The 17,475-nt window shown below is 41.1% G+C and overlaps 1 protein-coding gene across 12 annotated transcripts in view; it reads left to right on the top strand.

Moving 5' to 3' along the window:
* Positions 1–15,189, top strand: part of LOC101798268 (melanopsin) — a 35,149-nt gene extending 19,960 nt beyond the window's left edge. For 10 of the 12 annotated variants that reach the window (XM_021275620.4, XM_072037024.1, XM_072037025.1 and 7 more), the window contains 4 exons: positions 265–372; positions 5,095–5,269; positions 8,632–8,781; positions 13,952–15,189. In XM_021275620.4, the coding sequence (XP_021131295.2) occupies positions 265–372; positions 5,095–5,269; positions 8,632–8,781; positions 13,952–14,341 (823 nt within the window). In that variant the 3' untranslated portion in view covers positions 14,342–15,189. Of the gene's footprint in view, positions 1–264; positions 373–5,094; positions 5,270–8,631; positions 8,782–9,285; positions 9,373–13,951 lie in introns of all 12 variants that reach the window. The other 2 variants (XR_011808870.1, XM_072037030.1) reach the window with 2 other exon arrangements.
* Positions 15,190–17,475: the final 2,286 nt, after the last annotated feature.

The following is a 17,475-nucleotide window of genomic DNA, read 5'->3' as shown; positions in this document are numbered from 1 at the left end:
CCACAGTAAGTCATGTGGTTATCCCTGAATAGATAACTGATTACTTGCACATCTTTCACCTCTTCCAAGTAAATGAAACCAAGTATACACTGTCAAAAACAAGCCTTTCATCCGAGCAAAGAATGAGTTTGAAAAATTAAGTTTTCAGCAGTATTTCTTACCACAAGACCACAAAACAAAAGCAGTCAAAAAGAGTGATATGTTTCAGTAAATTAGTATTAATCCATGGCATAGCTCCCTGTAATGATTTTTCCTTTGTTTTAGCCGAGGCAACACACTAACTCCGTATTCCAAATCTGTGCCAGCTGTTATTGCCAAAGCTTCTGCAATCTACAACCCCATCATATACGCAATAATTCACCCCAGATACAGGTACAGTAAGCATATAGGTATGTGTACAACTCTACATGCAAAGGTGTTTTTTAAAATCAACAGACAACCCCCATTCCTTCAATCTTGCCCTGTGCAGTGCATGCTCCAACCCATGGATGCTGGTGGTCAGACCCTGCCCCGTGTCCATCTGGTACGGGGGGACTGAACTGCATGTGGAGCTCTAGATGTGGCCTCAAGAGTTGCCTGCAGAGGGTATCACTTCCTCCCTTCACTTTTCTTTCCCCTCACATCTCTGCTCTGATAGTGCTGCATGTCACCACAGCTAATGGGAGGACATGATGGTGCTCAGGGTCATCTCTTGCCATATCAGCTAAAGAGCACTCCACAGATAATGGGTCACAACCAGTGTGGCCTATAAATCATATCATCACGTTGATGCAAATGTTCAAAACTTGGTTCTCTGAAGCTTCAGTACTAGTTGATTTGGGGAAAAACTCTGTAGGAAGCAAATAGTATCTTCATAGATATTCTGTGCCAAGTGGGTGCTCTAAGAAGCTGATAATGCAGGTGGAGATCCCTGGAAATGAAAAGGATATATTCAAATATCCTGAATATACTGCCTTTTGGTTAGCAGGCTTTCTGACTTTGGTCAGTAAGTATTTGTCTTCAAAAAGTAAAGCAAACATTTCTGAAATACTCTCCTTTGTGGAAAGAAGTCTATTCCAAGAGCTCAGTTTTCACATTTATTTTGTTGTGTCAGATGAACTTTTGGAGAGCCTTTCTATTCTTTGCCTTTACCAAAAATATTAGCATTGACTTTTATTTATATATATGTATATATATAATGTTTCATAATACACTAATATGGTTGAGTGGGCAAAATGTACATATTTTTACAGATATCAATTACTGTATGTTTTAACACAGACAACTGTGCTAGCCCAGCACAACATCACTTACAAATACCCAAACACTGTTCAGTCTCAACCAGCTGAATTGTTAGCTAACTGTTCTTTCCTTTTTAGTTCTTTCTTAACTCTCTCCCAGACAGTGAATCAGTTTCTGAGCCTAAAGGTATGAATTATGCTTTTTATCCCAGTCCTTTGACTGCAGTTTGTTCCCACTGAGGTGAGGTAACAGTGAGTTGTACAAAAAATATCTGTATGTTGTCGAATTGATGGGAAACCTATGAGAATAAGTGAATAGAATGATAAGGTAGTACCCCATAAAAGATATCTCCAGTGAATCAGACACCTTTCCCTTCTCAGAAGAAGGTTCATTATAATCTCCATTAATAACTTCTTTACAGCTCTCAAACATCCCAGTGGGTGTTTAAGAGACCAGCCTTCTCCAGTGTTTAGGAAAAATGTGAGAAGTAACCACCTTGCACTGCAGAAAGGTCACCCATTTGTGTCCTCACTGTATGAAAGACTGAAATACTGCTCTTTGGCCTATCTAGGACCTGGAGATGTGTAGTATGGGCACATCAAAATTATTGGCTCTTCAGTTGTGTGGTCCTAAAAGGATTTATAAAATTCTTTTGCAAGAGAATGAGACAGCATAGTGCTCTGCTGAATGGTTTCAAACAAAGACAAACTTACTCAGTGCATCCCAGACACTGACCGTTTCTGAAAGCAACATTTTTATTTATAAATGCTCTCCCAGCTCCAGCTGAGAAACATGTTCAAAAACTGGCAGTCAGTCACACCTATTACAGCTTCTAAAATGCTTTCCAAAAATCCAGCAAAGGTTCAGGGATGTGATAAATCTTTGGAGGAAAGACAGGGATGCCATGGAGATAAATGTAGAATTGCCACTAGATGGCAGGGTTTGTCGTCTGCACAAGGTCTGTTGAGCTCCTTGAAGTGGAAAATTTGCTGTTATATTGCCCGAAACGGTGATTTTGGAGCTGGAACATAGAGAGCTAATTGTTGTGAATATCTGATGAATGAAGGCGTGGTTGTAAACAAACAAACAAACCTTAAAGCTTTTTAGAAGGCTAGAGGAAATATACCTAGAAATGGTGACAACACTTATCTTGTATGACAATATCTGCTACCATAACTAAGACTTTTGCATCCTCCAAAAGACCTGAGTCCATTTTAGTTTTTGAAGGTTAAAGAGTATTTTAGTTTAGAATAGAGAATGACTGCTTTCCCATGGCTTGCATGAGTTTAATGAGAAGATGTGTGTGGATGTCTGACACATTTTGAACCTGGTATTATTTTTCTGAATCACAGCTGTTGTGTTCAGTAATTCCTTATATTGTTTTTACAAGTGTATTTTCAAAGCAGATAGCATAGAGCGTACTGCTTCAATTACTCTTTTCCTACCAGCATTGACTTTTCCATGTAAGGCTGTATTAAGAAAAAAGGCTCATGCCAGAACAGGATTTCAGAGACTCTCTTAATTTTTTTTTCTCTGCTTCTTAATTTGTATTTCAAGACATATCAACAACAGAAGTGTTTATGCAGTTGTTGTGAAGATATTTTATAGACTTGGGATTCATCCAGTCAGGAAAAGGAGTAATGTTGTGTCCCTTGTGGTGAAACAAGCATGCAGCTTTAAAACTGAAAAAGCAGCTACAGTTTGCCAACAAGTCAGCTGGTGAAAATATGTTGGCAGGAGCAATTTTGCTTTAATAGTGAGTAATGAGTATGTATGTAAAGATCAACATTTCTGGATAGTTTCTGAATCTTCTAATCTTTCACATTATGCCTTTAAAGTAATTTATCCGATAATATCCTTAATGGACTAGTCTGTTCAGGCCCAAGAGTCAGGGGTTTGGCAGGGGTAGTAGTAAATTGCAGTTTTGCATTGGAACTACTGAACTGTGTTAAATCTGACTTCTTTTGAAATCTTACTTGAAAACAGCACATAGATATCAGGATCTAAAGAATTCAGGTACTGATAAAAATGACAGTGTAATGCTACCAAAGCAGGCTGCTATTTTGCACAGAAAATTGCTATTGCTGCATCTTAATATCTCGACAAATCAAATGAAATCAAATGAACCCTTTTGTGGGATTTCTTTACAACAACAACAACAAAAAGTATGCTGCAATGAATGTAACTGAAAATACAGAGTGGATCTCTGTGTTAGCACTTGGCTTTTGAGAAATGAGAGGTTCTTAGAGGTTGTTATATAAACCTCCACCCACCAATTCCTACCAGTAAAAACAAACAAAAAACATCTGGAACATCACTGGAACTAACAAATATGTTAAAGTAAGTAAAAGCATGTAAACCTTAATTTCATGAAATGCTGTTCTGTGAGGGAAGAAAGTTTCATGGGCAGAGGCCGATGGCATGACGGCTGACGGAGGTTCAACATGGCTAAGTGCTGGGTCCTGCACTTTGGCCACAACAACCCCATACAGCGCTACAGGCCTGGGGCAGAGTGGCTGAAAACCTGTGCAGAGGAACAGGATCTGGGGGTGCTGGTCGATGCTCTCCTGAACATGAGCCAGCAGTGTGCCCAGGTGGCCAAGAAGGCCAACGGCATCCTGGCTTGTATCAGGAATGGTGCAGCCAGCAGGACCAGGGAGGTGATCGTCCCCCTGTACTTGTCTCTGGTGAGGCTACACCTCGAGCACTGTGTTCAGCTTTGGGCCCCTCGCTACAAGAAGGACATCGAGGCCCTGGAGCGTGTCCAGAGCAGGGCTATGAATCTGGTGAAGGGCCTGGAACACAAGTCCTGTGAGGAGCAGCTGAGGGAGCTTGGGTTGTTTGTTCTGGAGAAGAGGAGGCTCGGGGGAGACCTCGTTGCTCTCTGCAACTACCTGAAAGGAAGGTGTTAGAAGCTGGGCTTGGGCCTCTTCTCACAGATAACTATTGATAGGACTAGAGGAAACGTCCTCAAGTTGCACCAGGGGAGGTTTAGATTGGAAATGGAGACATTTCTTCTCAGAAAGAGCAGTCAGTTATTGGAAGGGGTTGCCTAGGGAGATGTTGGAGTCCTCATCCCAGGAGGTGTTTAAGCAATGGCTGGACGTGGTGGTTAGGGACATGGTTTAGTGGGTGAGATTGGTGGTAGGGGGATGATTGGCCCAGATGATCTTAGAGATCTTCCCCAACCATAATGACTCTGTGAAATGCAGTGCTCTGGTTAGCATCACCCTGCCAGTCCTTGGCAGCAGTGCGGAGCATGGCCAGCTGGCATTGCCCAAGGAAGGCTCTTGGGCTCTCTGCTCCATGCAGGCCTGGGAGGAATAGAGCCGTTTAACCATTACTGATGTTTTACTTTAATGACTAAGGCAAGTTTCAAGTTTTTTCAGACCTAGATCATTCTCTGTTTTTCCAGTGAAGAGCAGAAGAGGATGCTAATTCCTGACAGAAGTTGTGGGAGTTACTATGATACAAATAAATAGCAATATCTGATTTTTCTGGTCCACTCCTCCTCTGTCTTAGCACAGAGACCTTCATAGTAGCTAACCTGAAAGTCTTCTGGGTTAACCTTATAACTGGAAGCAATCGTGTTTTTCAAGCTATTTTCAGTTCTTGCTACTCATCCATGCAGCTCTTCCATGGGTGTTTTGAGCCAAGGCTCTGAAGCCACCTGTTATTTTCCTTTTGGCCTTTCAGTTGAGTACTTTCCACTAGCTATACCATGCTCTTTCCATGTGGTCTTTAAGTCAATCAAAAACAAAAACCATGCTGAGATTATGGAAAGAGACAGTGCTGTCACCACACCATTTTCAAAGCTGCATCGTCAGTGTGTCATTAAGTAATTTGTCTTTTTCTTCTACTATTTTCCTTCAGAAAAACCATCCACAATGCTGTTCCGTGCTTGAGGTTCCTGATACGAATATCGAAGAATGACCTCCTGAGGGGCTCCATAACTGAATCATCATTCAGAACCTCTCTCTCCAGCCATCAGTCTCTTGCTGGCAAGACCAAGAGCACTTGTGTTTCATCAGTTTCCACTGGAGAAGCTGTAAGTCTTTTCTTGTTTCCACCAAGGAAAGTGCGTATAATGTTTCTACAACTCCAAGCATAAGTTACTAAAAATACATACGCAAAATTAGAGAATGGAAAAGAGTTTGTTCTCAGCTAAAGGTTTTTGGTCATGTGAGGTCATTTCTCCAAAGCCTTTGTGTGAATTCAACCATGATGATTTTTGATCAGAAAAAATATTGGGACTAGCATATCTGGTTGATTCAGATGCTTACAGGAAGCATGGTTGTTTAGGTTAAGTCTTTAATATGAATTTAGTGTCATTGTCAGGCACCCCCCATGTTACCAACCATTTGTCTCATCCATCATTCAGTAGCTGAGGGAGATAGGAGGACAGGACCATCTCCCATATAACGTATTCTAACCTATCCTGTCTACTTTAAAGAAAGTTCAAGAAAACTTGTTCATTTATTTATCTGTTTTTTAACCCAGAGAAGTGAAAGGCTCCTGCACTCGATGTGCGGTGTGCTGTTCTGTAAGCATTGTACCCTAAGTCTCAGTAAGGATAGTGGTCGGGCTGGAGTATAGTTGCCAATGGTGTGGAGTCTTTTTGAAGGAAAAACTCATGTCTTAGGAATTCAGCATGTATAACATGTCACTTAGGTTACATTTTGGGGAAAAAAAAAAAAATGGCAGCATGAGCCCTGTCTCTCTTTTCCAACCAAGCAGAATTAAATGGGAAGCAGGTCTCATAGCAGGAGGGTTGGAGGAGCTAAGAAAAAAAAAAAGGTCTCTTGGGGCTCCTCACAGCCCTTCTTGGCATGACCTCGCATGCCCCTCTGCATCGCAAGCAGCTGGCCTTGCACACGAAGGCGCTGGGAACACAGGGACCTGCACTGGTGGGTGGCAGCCCTGGCACAGAAAGTGCCCAGAGTGGCAGCTACAATCCGTAACCTTCCATAGAGGTATAAATCGCCGTGACAGGTTGAGCGGTGAGCTCTTGGCTCTCCTCTTCAGCCAGGTGGCAGTGCTCTGAGTGAGGAGGAAGTGATTCTTTGCGTGCTGCACCCTGCAAGCTGCTGCTTCCAGGGGGCTGTCACTGAGAGTCAGACCGTGCAGCTATGCTTCAGTGAAATCACGAGTGATTTGGGGAAGACAGGGGTCCTTGAGTTGGAAATGAACCTAGGACCACAAGGGAAAACAGCATGAACAGTACACCCATCTTGAATGAGATACTGTGCAGAGCAGATCAATACTGTTACTGTTTTACTGTTTGGGAGATAGATAAGTACTGGACTTTGACAATTATCCATATCCAACGTTCTTTCTGGTTCATTACTAGCTATACAACTTTTTTTTTTTAGATGTTAATGGATTTAAAAAAAAAAAAAAAGGAAATGTAGCACTGAATTTTTCCTTGAGACTCAAAGTTGCTCCTTTCAGATAACAGCATCAGGGAGATTTTTGAACTTTTTCATGGGAGAGAGACAGTAAAGCCAACACACCTGAGCAAAAAGCACACCATTCACTGGGAAACCAAGCAGTACCAGGCAATGTAAGCAGAATGCCCAGGGTGCTGAGAAGAAATTCAGACCTTATGGTGATTAAATCAAAGAGAAGAATAAAAATTAAAAACCAACCAACCAAACAAAACAAAACAAAAAACACACGCTTTAATTCGCCTGAGGGGGAAGACTTACTGCCTGGCCCTAATAAAAAGAATCCACCGTATTACAAAGGACAGGTTACTTTATCAATGTGTCAGTAGTCTAGAAAGAGTGTATTTGGTATGGGATTGTTTAACAGCCTGAGCAAACAGTCCACCCATGTGAGCCACCCTGAGATCATGGGGACCACTTGTCTGTTTAGACTTGTGCTTGATTTGCGCGCTGTAGATAGCATATGTAGCACCATGGAAAAGTGCTAGTATAGTTTAAAAAAGGGAGGATCCTCACTTTTTTTTTTTTCTACCCTTTGCCTATTAATTTTCCTTGACTTGAAGTCTGTTCCTAACTTCTCTCCCCATTAATCCTTTATTTGACGTCAAATGCAGTAATATCTGCTGGATCATACATCCTGATCTGTCCTTCACAGTTGTTCACTACTTGGTTTTGGTCCATTGGGGTTAGCAGGTTATTGTGTGTGTTTGGCTGGTGCTGGTGTTTAAAGAGGTGGGATAGCGTGGATAAGAGGCTTCAGCCCTTGGCACAACTTTTGCTTACAGGTCTCAAATGAAACAACTGCTGTTAGCGATGCGCAGCGCCGTGCTGTGCCGAGCTGACACAGCCAAAAGTAATTGTTCTCAAGGCAACTGACAGCTCAGTGCAGCTGTATGGCTTTCAGCTGAAAGAACAGCTGCTGAAATAAAAGCTCAGCTCAATGACTTGCACATGACAGCAGCACAGAGTGAAATTTTGGAATGCTCCAATAATGTATTGATGGGCAGGAATGACACTAGCAATACTGTAAAAGCAGCAGCTGTTCCCAGCAACACTTTCCGGTGTGCTGTGTACATGTCAGTACCGAGAGCCAACATATTTGAGTCATATGAAGTTATATTTAGTTTGATTAAGTGAAGGAGGAGAAAAAAACGGCTAGCAATACCTAAATGCACGAGCAAGGTGATGCAGTGAAATTGTGCATTAGCTTCCCACTTGTGTGGAGCCCCATCTGTCTATCCCTATCTAAAAGCTGTTGTGTAAGGTAGTGGAATGATACCACAGAAACTCAATCAAAAAATCTCCACACAGTTAGGCATGATTGATGGCCTCTGCCAAGCCTGTAAATGGAATGGCATGGCTGCAGTGTCATGGTTGTGCTCCTTGCTGGCACGTTGTTGGAAGATTGATGCAGACCCCACCCATTGCCTCTCGTCCAGTGATGGTGGTTCAGAGCAGAACCGAGCCTGTGGGGCTTGTGAAGTCCTGGGTGGTCTGCACATCTAGCTGAGACATATACAAATGTGGTTTTGAACCTGTGCCTGTTCGTGGTTTTGGACCAATTATGGTCATGCAGAATGCCACGGTGCATGTTAAACATAGTTTTTGGTTGCACTTGCTTAGATAATGGGATCGCATCTTTAGACACCAGGTACTAAGCAACTATAAGAATAACACAAGCAACCAGATAAAAAAGAGTGAATAACTTTGTGGTAAAAAAAAAAAAATAAAAAAAAATATTTTCAAAAATATAAAAATAGAGAAATAAAAAATAAAAATACAAAAATAAGGATAAATGACAAGATCAAAAATCAGGTCTCTGCCTGTGGGAGCTTTGAATGTGAGATCTATGTTAGAACAGCTTTAGTTTCCTGGAGGTGTGCAAGATTTCTGCTCAAGTTTGAGAACTTTTAGAATTTGAAAAAGGATGTAATGTCTGAAATCCTTCACCATCTGTAATTAGACCTGGAGCGACGTAGAGCTTGACCCTGTAGAGCCAGCTCATGAGAAACTGCAGCCTCAACGAAGTCATTCTTTCTCAACAAGTCTGAGTCAGGAGAAGAGAGATCTGCTCCCAGAGACCTCTAGCTACAACACAGCATCTGTAGAAAAGGTAAGGAAAAAAACTGTCTTTGCTGGGGAATCTCGTTGTAGTGTCTGATCTTGCTATAGCATGTAATCTCTGGAATAATCATTCAGTCTTTATGTCCATCTGTTTCATCTGCAGGTTTTATTTATATCGATACTAATATCCTCTTCACTGTCACTTCTTTTTTTTTCTTTTTTTTTTTTTCTTTTTTTTGAGTAATGAGAATGCCAGTAATACCTTATTAAATTTTTTCATTGACACGTTGCCTGGTTTTGGAAAGCCAAGATCAGTTCACAGCTCTAAAGCTGAATTAAAGAGGATTCAATAGGGTCAAATGTAAGAAGTTGACTTTGTCTCTTTGCATGTTCATCTACCCCAGCTCTGGTTCCTCCCTTCCCAACCCTTATGTTGACATTGTGGCAGCCTCCTTTCATCACAAAGTCAGGGCTGCAAAACAGAATTTGACATGATAGAAGCCACCCTTCTTACTCTTTTCAGTGTACATTAAAATGTTTTATTTTTGTTGAGGGGGAAGACGAGAAAGAAACTCCCATTTCTCCCTAAGGGTGGGAGAGTCTGGCAGCTGCCACCCTTCCCTCACTGAAAGAGGAGATGGTGAGTACTCAGAGCATCTTCTGTGGATGCATCACACTCCTTGCCCAAACCATGGAGGTTTGGTGTCCTGCTGTGAGGAATTCCCCATTCTCTGAGGAACTGCTAAGGATGGGAGCAGTAGGTCACCCACAAGTCAGCTTCTGCCACTACTGTATAACCAGTTTCAAAATGAGTATTTGTGTGGTGGCACAATGTCAAGCACATGTCAGTGCTATGTTTTCAAGAACAAAAAGACTTAGGAATTGCAACAGACAAGGATTGGCTGGGCTGAATAGCACCTACTTCTTTGTGGAGCTATTCTGGCATGTAGAGTCTCTGGTGTGGTAGAGACAGCGTAGCTTAAAGCTGAACTTGTTCTAGAAATTTCCAGCCATCCGGTTACATGGTTCCTGCATGCATCTGCCCTGTCTTCAGTCATGTCTTCTTAAGGTCAAGTCCTGACAAGTCTGTTTTTTTTCCTCTAACTGTTGTGAATAGTATTGATTAACAACAGCAGTGCAGGAAGTGCAGCAGTGATGATAAGACTGTAGAGACAGGCTTCCCGTATCATCTTCTATCACTTTTCAAGGTTGTCTGGATGTCAGTTTTCTGGGGCAGCCATCCACCCTCTTGCCCATAAGCCTTCTTTCTATGACGTTGGTGCTATGTGCATGGCCCAGGTTTATGCTTACTGAATGTCCTTTCTATGGTGCTCACAGGCTCAGCTCTCCCTGAAGATAGGGTATGGGCTTGAAGAGGCTTTTGGTGGCCACTCTTCAGTTCCAAAGAAATTTAAAAGCTCCTGAAATGACTATAAACGACTTGTTTCTGCCCAAAGGCTAGTTTTTCCCTGCCAGTGAGGATCAGCAAAGCTGTAACATTAAGCGAAGGTCTGATAGCATGAAAGGCATTGCTAGAACTGCAAAGGAGCAGTGCAGCTTTGTGAAAACTCATGCTGTGCAGACTGCAAGAGTCACCTTGCTCTTCATCCCTCTTCCCTCCTCTGTCTCTCTGATCTGGTAAAATGACTGCTGTGGTCACAAAAAGGTGAAGCTTTCAGGTCTCATACCTTGAAAGTCAAGGGGAGGTGGTGATGAGTTACCACAGCCTCCTTGTGGCACATGTGGTTTATCTTCTTAGGAGATGGAAAAAAATGAAGAACTAAACCCAAGTGTCATAGCAGCTGGTTGCTTGAATTGGACAATATTGATGTAAACTGACTTTAATTGATAATATTGACTTAATATTGACTTAAATATTGACTTAAACTGATGTGGATGAGTGTACACCCTTTTATCCTGGCCTCAAGAAAGCTTCTTGTTATGAAAGGATTGTAGCTGGGCCTTGGCTTCAGTTTTGGTGGTAAGCAACACAGGCTCAAAAGTTCTGCATGCTTCCACTGCCCTCCATCAGTAGCCCAGTGTGTCCAAGGTTGTAGGCAAGTGGCAAAGACAAGAGATTATCTCCAGGTACTGGCTTTTGGTGTCACAAGAAAGTAGAAGGAAACGAGACCTGAGGCAGTCTGCATAAGTGTTCGATAATTAAATATTTTAGTAACTGCTTAGCAGTTAGCTAGTAACTAAATAGCAGCTTTAAAAATGATTTTTAGGTGTTTATTTTAGTGTTTTAATAGCATTGCTGGTCTATCTTTGACCGAATTCTAGTTATGGCACTTCCAAAAGTCATCACTTATGGAAATGCAAGTGTGAACTTACTGAAGGGTCACCTAAGTCTTTGATTTAACAAAACAGATATATAAAAATATATATATATATATATATATATATATATATATATATATATATGAAAAAAAAAATATATATATATATATATAATATATATATAATATATATTTTAGGAAAAGCATCTTAGGCTTTCTTTAACAAAACTACCTTACTACCATCTAAAAAAATAAAAAAAATTAATGCAACTCTAAATTCTTCACTGACTGAGCTAAAGATTTCTTAATCCCGTAGTTCAAGAAGCATTTGGACAACACTCTCAGACACATGGTCTGATTTTTTGGGTGGTCCTTTGGGGACCCAGGAGTTGGACTCGATGATCCATGTGAGTTCTTTCCAACTTGGATATTATGTGATTCTATGATAATGTGTGTTTGCAGTTGTGTTGCCAAAAAAAAAAAAAAAAAAAGACATCTCTCAAATGAAAGTAAAAAAAGCTATTAACTGTCTCAGATTTGGTTGTTTTCAAAGTACAGAAACACATAGGACTTTCTTCTATCACAAAGATGTGATCCAGCCTTATGGCTTATTGCAATTAGGATAGGAATAGATTTGGTGTAAACTGACACTAGCAAACGTGGCGTGGTAGTGAGAAGGCCCTTTTGGAAGCACTAAAATGCAGGTGTTTACTATATGGATAATGTAGGTTTGAATGCTTGATTTCAAAGGAGAGTTGCCAGGTGTGCTCTGTGCATCCAGGTTTCATATCAAGGGAATTACCCAACATGAAATGGCGGATGTTAGCTCTGGCCTTGTGTCGATGTGCCCTGTAGAGATGCCTATGATAGGGCATCACACTTGCTCAGAGAAGTTGTCCAGCAGGAGCGCTAAAGGGAGTGGGCACCTGTTATTTAGTGCTGCTTTAAACACTCTCATGAGCAAGTGCTTCAGTTGTTGGGAAAGCTCTGTGTCCTCTGGGACCAGGATGACTTCCCTCAGCAGGGCAGTGTGGGGATTGGCTGTCACTCAGATGAACCAGTGCCAAGCTCTTTTCTTCTCTCTTCACTCCTTGCACTGAGTCAGCAGGGGCTGAAACCATCCCCACATTAGCTGTCCCAGTGCTTTCAGTTTTATCTTTGTCCAGACCAGTTCAGTGCTAGCAAGGCTCTCCCTACGGGAAAACCTGGAAGTGGTGTCATGCCCACTAAGCCATATGCAGAGCAAACCCAACCTTCTGGTACAGTTAAAACAGCAGACAGGGATGGGTTTTTTTGTTTGTTTGTTTTTGTTTTTCTCACTCTTTTGCAGTCTTGATTTGGAAGAACAGATTTTACTTCTCTGTCAGGTTTATTTAAACCACTTTTTAGCATATTATGCTTCCCTCCAGTGGATAGATACAGTGGCTAGAGAAATTGTTATCAATAGGTATTTGTAAACAATTTCTGCCTGTGGAATAGAACTTCATAATGCAGCAGTGTATGCCTGTATCTAATTTTAAACCTAGACTGACAGAGTGAGATATCCACAGCAAAAAGTCTATTTTTTATTTTGCAAAAACATGACATTTTTTTTGAAAACAAATGCATTTGCTTTTTGTCTATAAAATCAAACTAGATGCTATACAATTACGTATTTTTACCAAATTACTTTATAAAATGACAGTCCCAAAATCTAAATAATAATATTAACAAAGCCTTCCTTATTTGAGTTAAGGAACTGTTTATTTTGTAAGCATAAAGGCAATAATTGCAGCCCACTGACTACAGGGAGACGGAGGCCTAAGAGTCACCATGCTGGACTGTAATCATGCTACAATCTGGCCTAACAATTTTAAAAGCTGTTTCAGCATCAAGTCCCTATAAATCAATGGGAATTACATACCAGAATGCTTCAAGAATGCTAAAGTTGAATTAATGATGTTTGTGGGTGCCATAGGTATATCTACAACAGAGGGAATATTTTACAAAACTGTTAAAAGAGGCCCACACAAAGTGTAGATAATTAATGTACTTAAAAACCATATTAAGAGTAGTAAGTAGAACTGGAACGCAGAAAGATGCTCTATAGCAATCTCAGTAAAGCTTGCTCTTACTCTGAATTCTGTAAGATGAAGTAAGCTCTGCATTGTACGTTAAATGTTGATTTTTCCCAGGAAGAATCTATAACATCTTTCTCTATCTGTCACAGTGATTTTATGACTTGAACTATCATTTTCTACAGCAAGCAAAAATTAAGCACTCATGCCTTTCATTGCCAGTGCATTTAAATATTAACTAACACTTTCAAAGCTCACTTATTTTACTCTAGTTTTTTATACTGTGCAGAAAGAGTTATGTAAAGGTCACAGAGGAGTTGCCATCAGGGCCAAGTTAGAAATTTGAGTTCTTTGAAAACAAACAGATGTGAAATGGTTAGTAAAGCAGAATCTCAGTTGCTGTTCTTCCTTTCTTCGTTGGTGGAAGTACTGTCCAGTGTACAAAGCTACCAAGCTTGCATGAGGCAGTAGAAGGAGCCACTTCAAGACACCATGAGTATAATGTCCTAGAGTCTTGCCTGAAATCTTTTCAATGAGAGAGAGAAGTACAGTTATCCAGTACCTTGAGACATGTCAAAAATGGCAAAGTGTTTTTTTTTTTGTTGTTGTTTGTTTGTTTTCATATAAAGGAATGAGCTTTTCTTCTTTCTTTTTGATCTCTGATGGTATTAAAGCACTTTGTCTTTTGTTTCTTTTAACATTCCGCTTTCCAAGCCGCAGATGTTAACACATCATGATTTTCCTTCTTTCTAGTTAGTGATTCAAATGTTTAGAAAATATGACCGGTGACTCGAGTAGCAAACAGTGATACTGAATGTTTCAAATATTGGTTTTGATAGACCTGTGCTGTACGATGACACTAAAGCTTATGTCTCCGCTCCAGGTGTCACTGTCCTCCAGCTGTCTGGAGAAGGTGCTTGGGCAGTCAGTCCTACACAGTCCCCCTGAAGCACTCGTGGCCAGCTCCCTACGAGCAGCTTCTCTGCCCGTCGGTTTGAATAGCAGCAACGTCAGCAGAGGAGGAGGCTCAGATACTCCATGGATGCAAGCTCAAGAAAGTCTAAATAATAGAGGCTTGGACTCTATCATTAGCAATACAGTCCCTCGCATCATTATCATTCCTACCTCAGAGACAAACCTATTTCAAGAGGAACTTGATGAGGAAGAGACTGAAATATTCCACTTCCATGACAAAAAGAGTAATCTGTTGGATTTGGAAGGGCTTAGCTCATCAACAGAGTTCCTCGAAGCTGTTGAGAAATTTCTATCATAAGTGTGTCAAAAGAAAACTTTCCGGCAATTATTTTCTTGGCATCATCTCTGCTTAATTATACCAAATAACTGAAGCCTTGTAGGTTAGATCATCAGGCTTTTTGTATGTTTATACAGTAGTCACTAGGCAGCCTTCAGTTTTATCTTTGTCCAGACCAGTTCAGGCATGGAAACAAGCTTTCTTTCAGACTGCACTGCAGGAAATGAGCAGTGGAAGATCTGGCAGCATGATCGAGTACCATCAGTTGAGTCGTTCTCCTGCTTCGTGGGGCCCTGAACCTTGATTTGTAACCACAGATGCCAGCAGAGGGAAAAATAATTGAACCAAGAGCAGGGGGAGCTGCTGCATGTTTCTGCTACCTGCATGTGAAACAGCATTCATGTTTTGGCAGCTCTCTTCTGGATGGCGAAGGGAAGCACCACGAGGCCACAGCTTCCACCAGCCCCAGAGATAATACTGCTAGATGACCTGACCTGTCTTTTAATCAAATTATTTTCAGCATTTTTATTTTATTTATTTTACTTTATTTTTTGTAATAGGCAGCTTCCTAAATGTAGAAAGATGGACTTACTGTGTAACTGGGAAGTAACTGCTTGCTTATAAAGTTTAGTGATAGAAGTTTGGATTTTACCTCAGCATTAGTGCAATCGCCTGAATGTCGCAATGCAAGGTGAATGTGCTAAATGCAATGTGCTAAAACTTATAATTCCACCTATAGAAGCATTTAGAGCACCTTCACTTACAATGTTGATTAAATGTGGATGAATCCTAATGTGATTAAAAGGGTGAACTTTCACAACTGGCTTGACAATTCATTGTTGAGAAGAAATAAAGCCTTGGCTGCTATATATCACTTGTTTCTTCAGTGGAGATTCTTCTCTATTCTTCTAAAATGTCCCAGAAGGATGTCTTCTCCTACAGGTCCCTTACCAGAGGCCTTCGGAGTGGGTAAGATGTCACCTTGGGGAGAAAGCTCCATAGCACTGTGGTCTTTGGTACAAGACCTGCAGTCACATTTTACTGGTGGTTAGTGTTTATTTGGTCTGTGCTTTATGCTATAGCCCAGGCATGCAAGACCCTCCCAGCATTTTATTCCTAAATGCATTCTTTCTTTTGTAAATCATTTTCCCTTCTTAAAACATGTTCTCCACATCTTCTCTTTCAGTCTCTGACCTTCATATGCAGACAAGTTGAACCACATTATTCTTCACATAACATCAGTATATCTTGGTAGAAAGTTTCTCTTGGTAGAGTTTCTCTGGATATAACAGTGCAAATTTTTATTCCAGTAAGTCTAGTCGCACTCCAACAAGTAGACATCCAACAACTGTCTGGACATGGGAATTTCTGTTCCTGCTTTCTGTTTGTTCCTGTGACTCCATCTTGGTGCAGAGCACTGAGAGCACTTACAAGTAGCGTGGACACACTGACTGGTCTTGAGAAGTCATCTCCTTGTTCTCCTGATGTAAAGAACAGGCAAAAAGATAGAAAGCTTGGGTGTGGTCACTTGCTGTGTTTGTTTGTTTGTTTCAATGAAGAGGATAATGCACATCTTGTTTGCAACTAGAAGAGAGTATCAGGGTTGAAACATGACTGCGGTACAAACTGAAGGCCAAAGCAGCTCAGAAGAGAGAGGAATACCTCCAACCTCACAGACCCATGCCCTGCAGGGTGTCAGCATAGCAGACCTTCAAGATGACTGAGACACTTGACTTTGGGATAGGTTTTGCTCTTTTGGGGACATAAACCTCTGCTAAGTTACAGTGGTGATTACTGATACAGGCTGCCAAGAGGTATTCCTGTCAGGCTGCTTATTGCAATGCTAAAGCCATCAATTCTGTTATTACTTGAGCTACTTGAGGTGTCTGGAGACCCTCACCAGAAATGAGGCCCACAGACTTCCTTATTTTTTGGAGAGGGTGTGGGGGAAAGGAGTGGTGGAGCATAGGTGTGTCTGCATGTGTATAGTTGTACATAACCCCAGCCAGGCTGCCAAAGGCCATGCCCAACGGGCAGCAGGTTTTCTGCTGGGCTCAGGCATCATGCCAGGCTCTCCTGCAGTCAGCTCAGTGCTTCCAGATGCAGTTCCTCTGCTGGAGGACCAGTGCCAGTCAGCGGGTGGTATGGCACAGCTGCCAGGGACTGGAATGGGGACCTTCTCACCTGTACCTCCTTGGTGCCAGGCTGCCATCCAGCATGTGGTCTGGGCCACAGCGAGTAAGCAAATCCTAATTAAATACCCCATTCATGGAAAATGGATGAAGCTTAACATACTCCTTTGCCACCTTTGATTCTTCTTCTGTTTTTGTTTTGTTTTGTTTTGTTTTTAATATTTTTTTTCCTATGCCGACTGTGCAGCCAGTGACCTTACTTCTTGCATTTAATATCCTCGGCTGCAGTATCTCCTTTCTTCTTGATCCAGATGTTGGAAGCAAATGTTCTTAAAAGCCTTCCAAGTCTTGTACCTGACTTTTACTGCTGTAATTAACTCTAAATAACAATAACAAAGAATTTCAGTGTTCCAAGATACAAAAACATGCCCTTGAGAAGATCTTGCACTTTGGTGTTCACAGACTTGTACCGCTAAGACTGTAGACAGGATATTGCCATATTTTACAATGGAATGAAGAAAATAAGACCTAAAGCAACAGTGAACAAATTCCCCTGTATCCAGACAAAGTTTTGCATTCTACTTTTTAGCCTGCAAGATTGACTTTCCAGTGATCTCTTGCATATGTGCTAGAACTAATAATGTGTCTCAGAAAACTAATGGGCTTTTGAGGTATGTGCAAAGAAGTGTTCCACTCTTATACTGCTGATGTTATTCACTATTTGTGCTGCTGCTTCTGCAGCTAATGTCAAAATTACTGTGTTCTTCAACTGATTTAGGCTAGAATGCCAAATGAAATAGCAATAGAGTGATAAAACAAGGTTGTATGCAATATCAGATACATTTATTACCATCAGTGTGTGATTTTGCAGAAACATCAGTCATGGAATAAATCAGTCTTAAATTGACTACTACTATACAGAAGAATTTTAAGTACTTCTCTGTTGCCACATTAGACTAGATGGCACATACAAATGTACAATATTAACTGCTGATTCCCACTTCACAAAGACATGTATTGGTT

This window comes from Anas platyrhynchos, chromosome 4 (assembly GCF_047663525.1).
Source record: "Anas platyrhynchos isolate ZD024472 breed Pekin duck chromosome 4, IASCAAS_PekinDuck_T2T, whole genome shotgun sequence".
Classification (NCBI taxonomy): Eukaryota; Metazoa; Chordata; class Aves; order Anseriformes; family Anatidae; genus Anas; species Anas platyrhynchos.
This window is presented reverse-complemented; position numbering and strand designations above follow the sequence as displayed.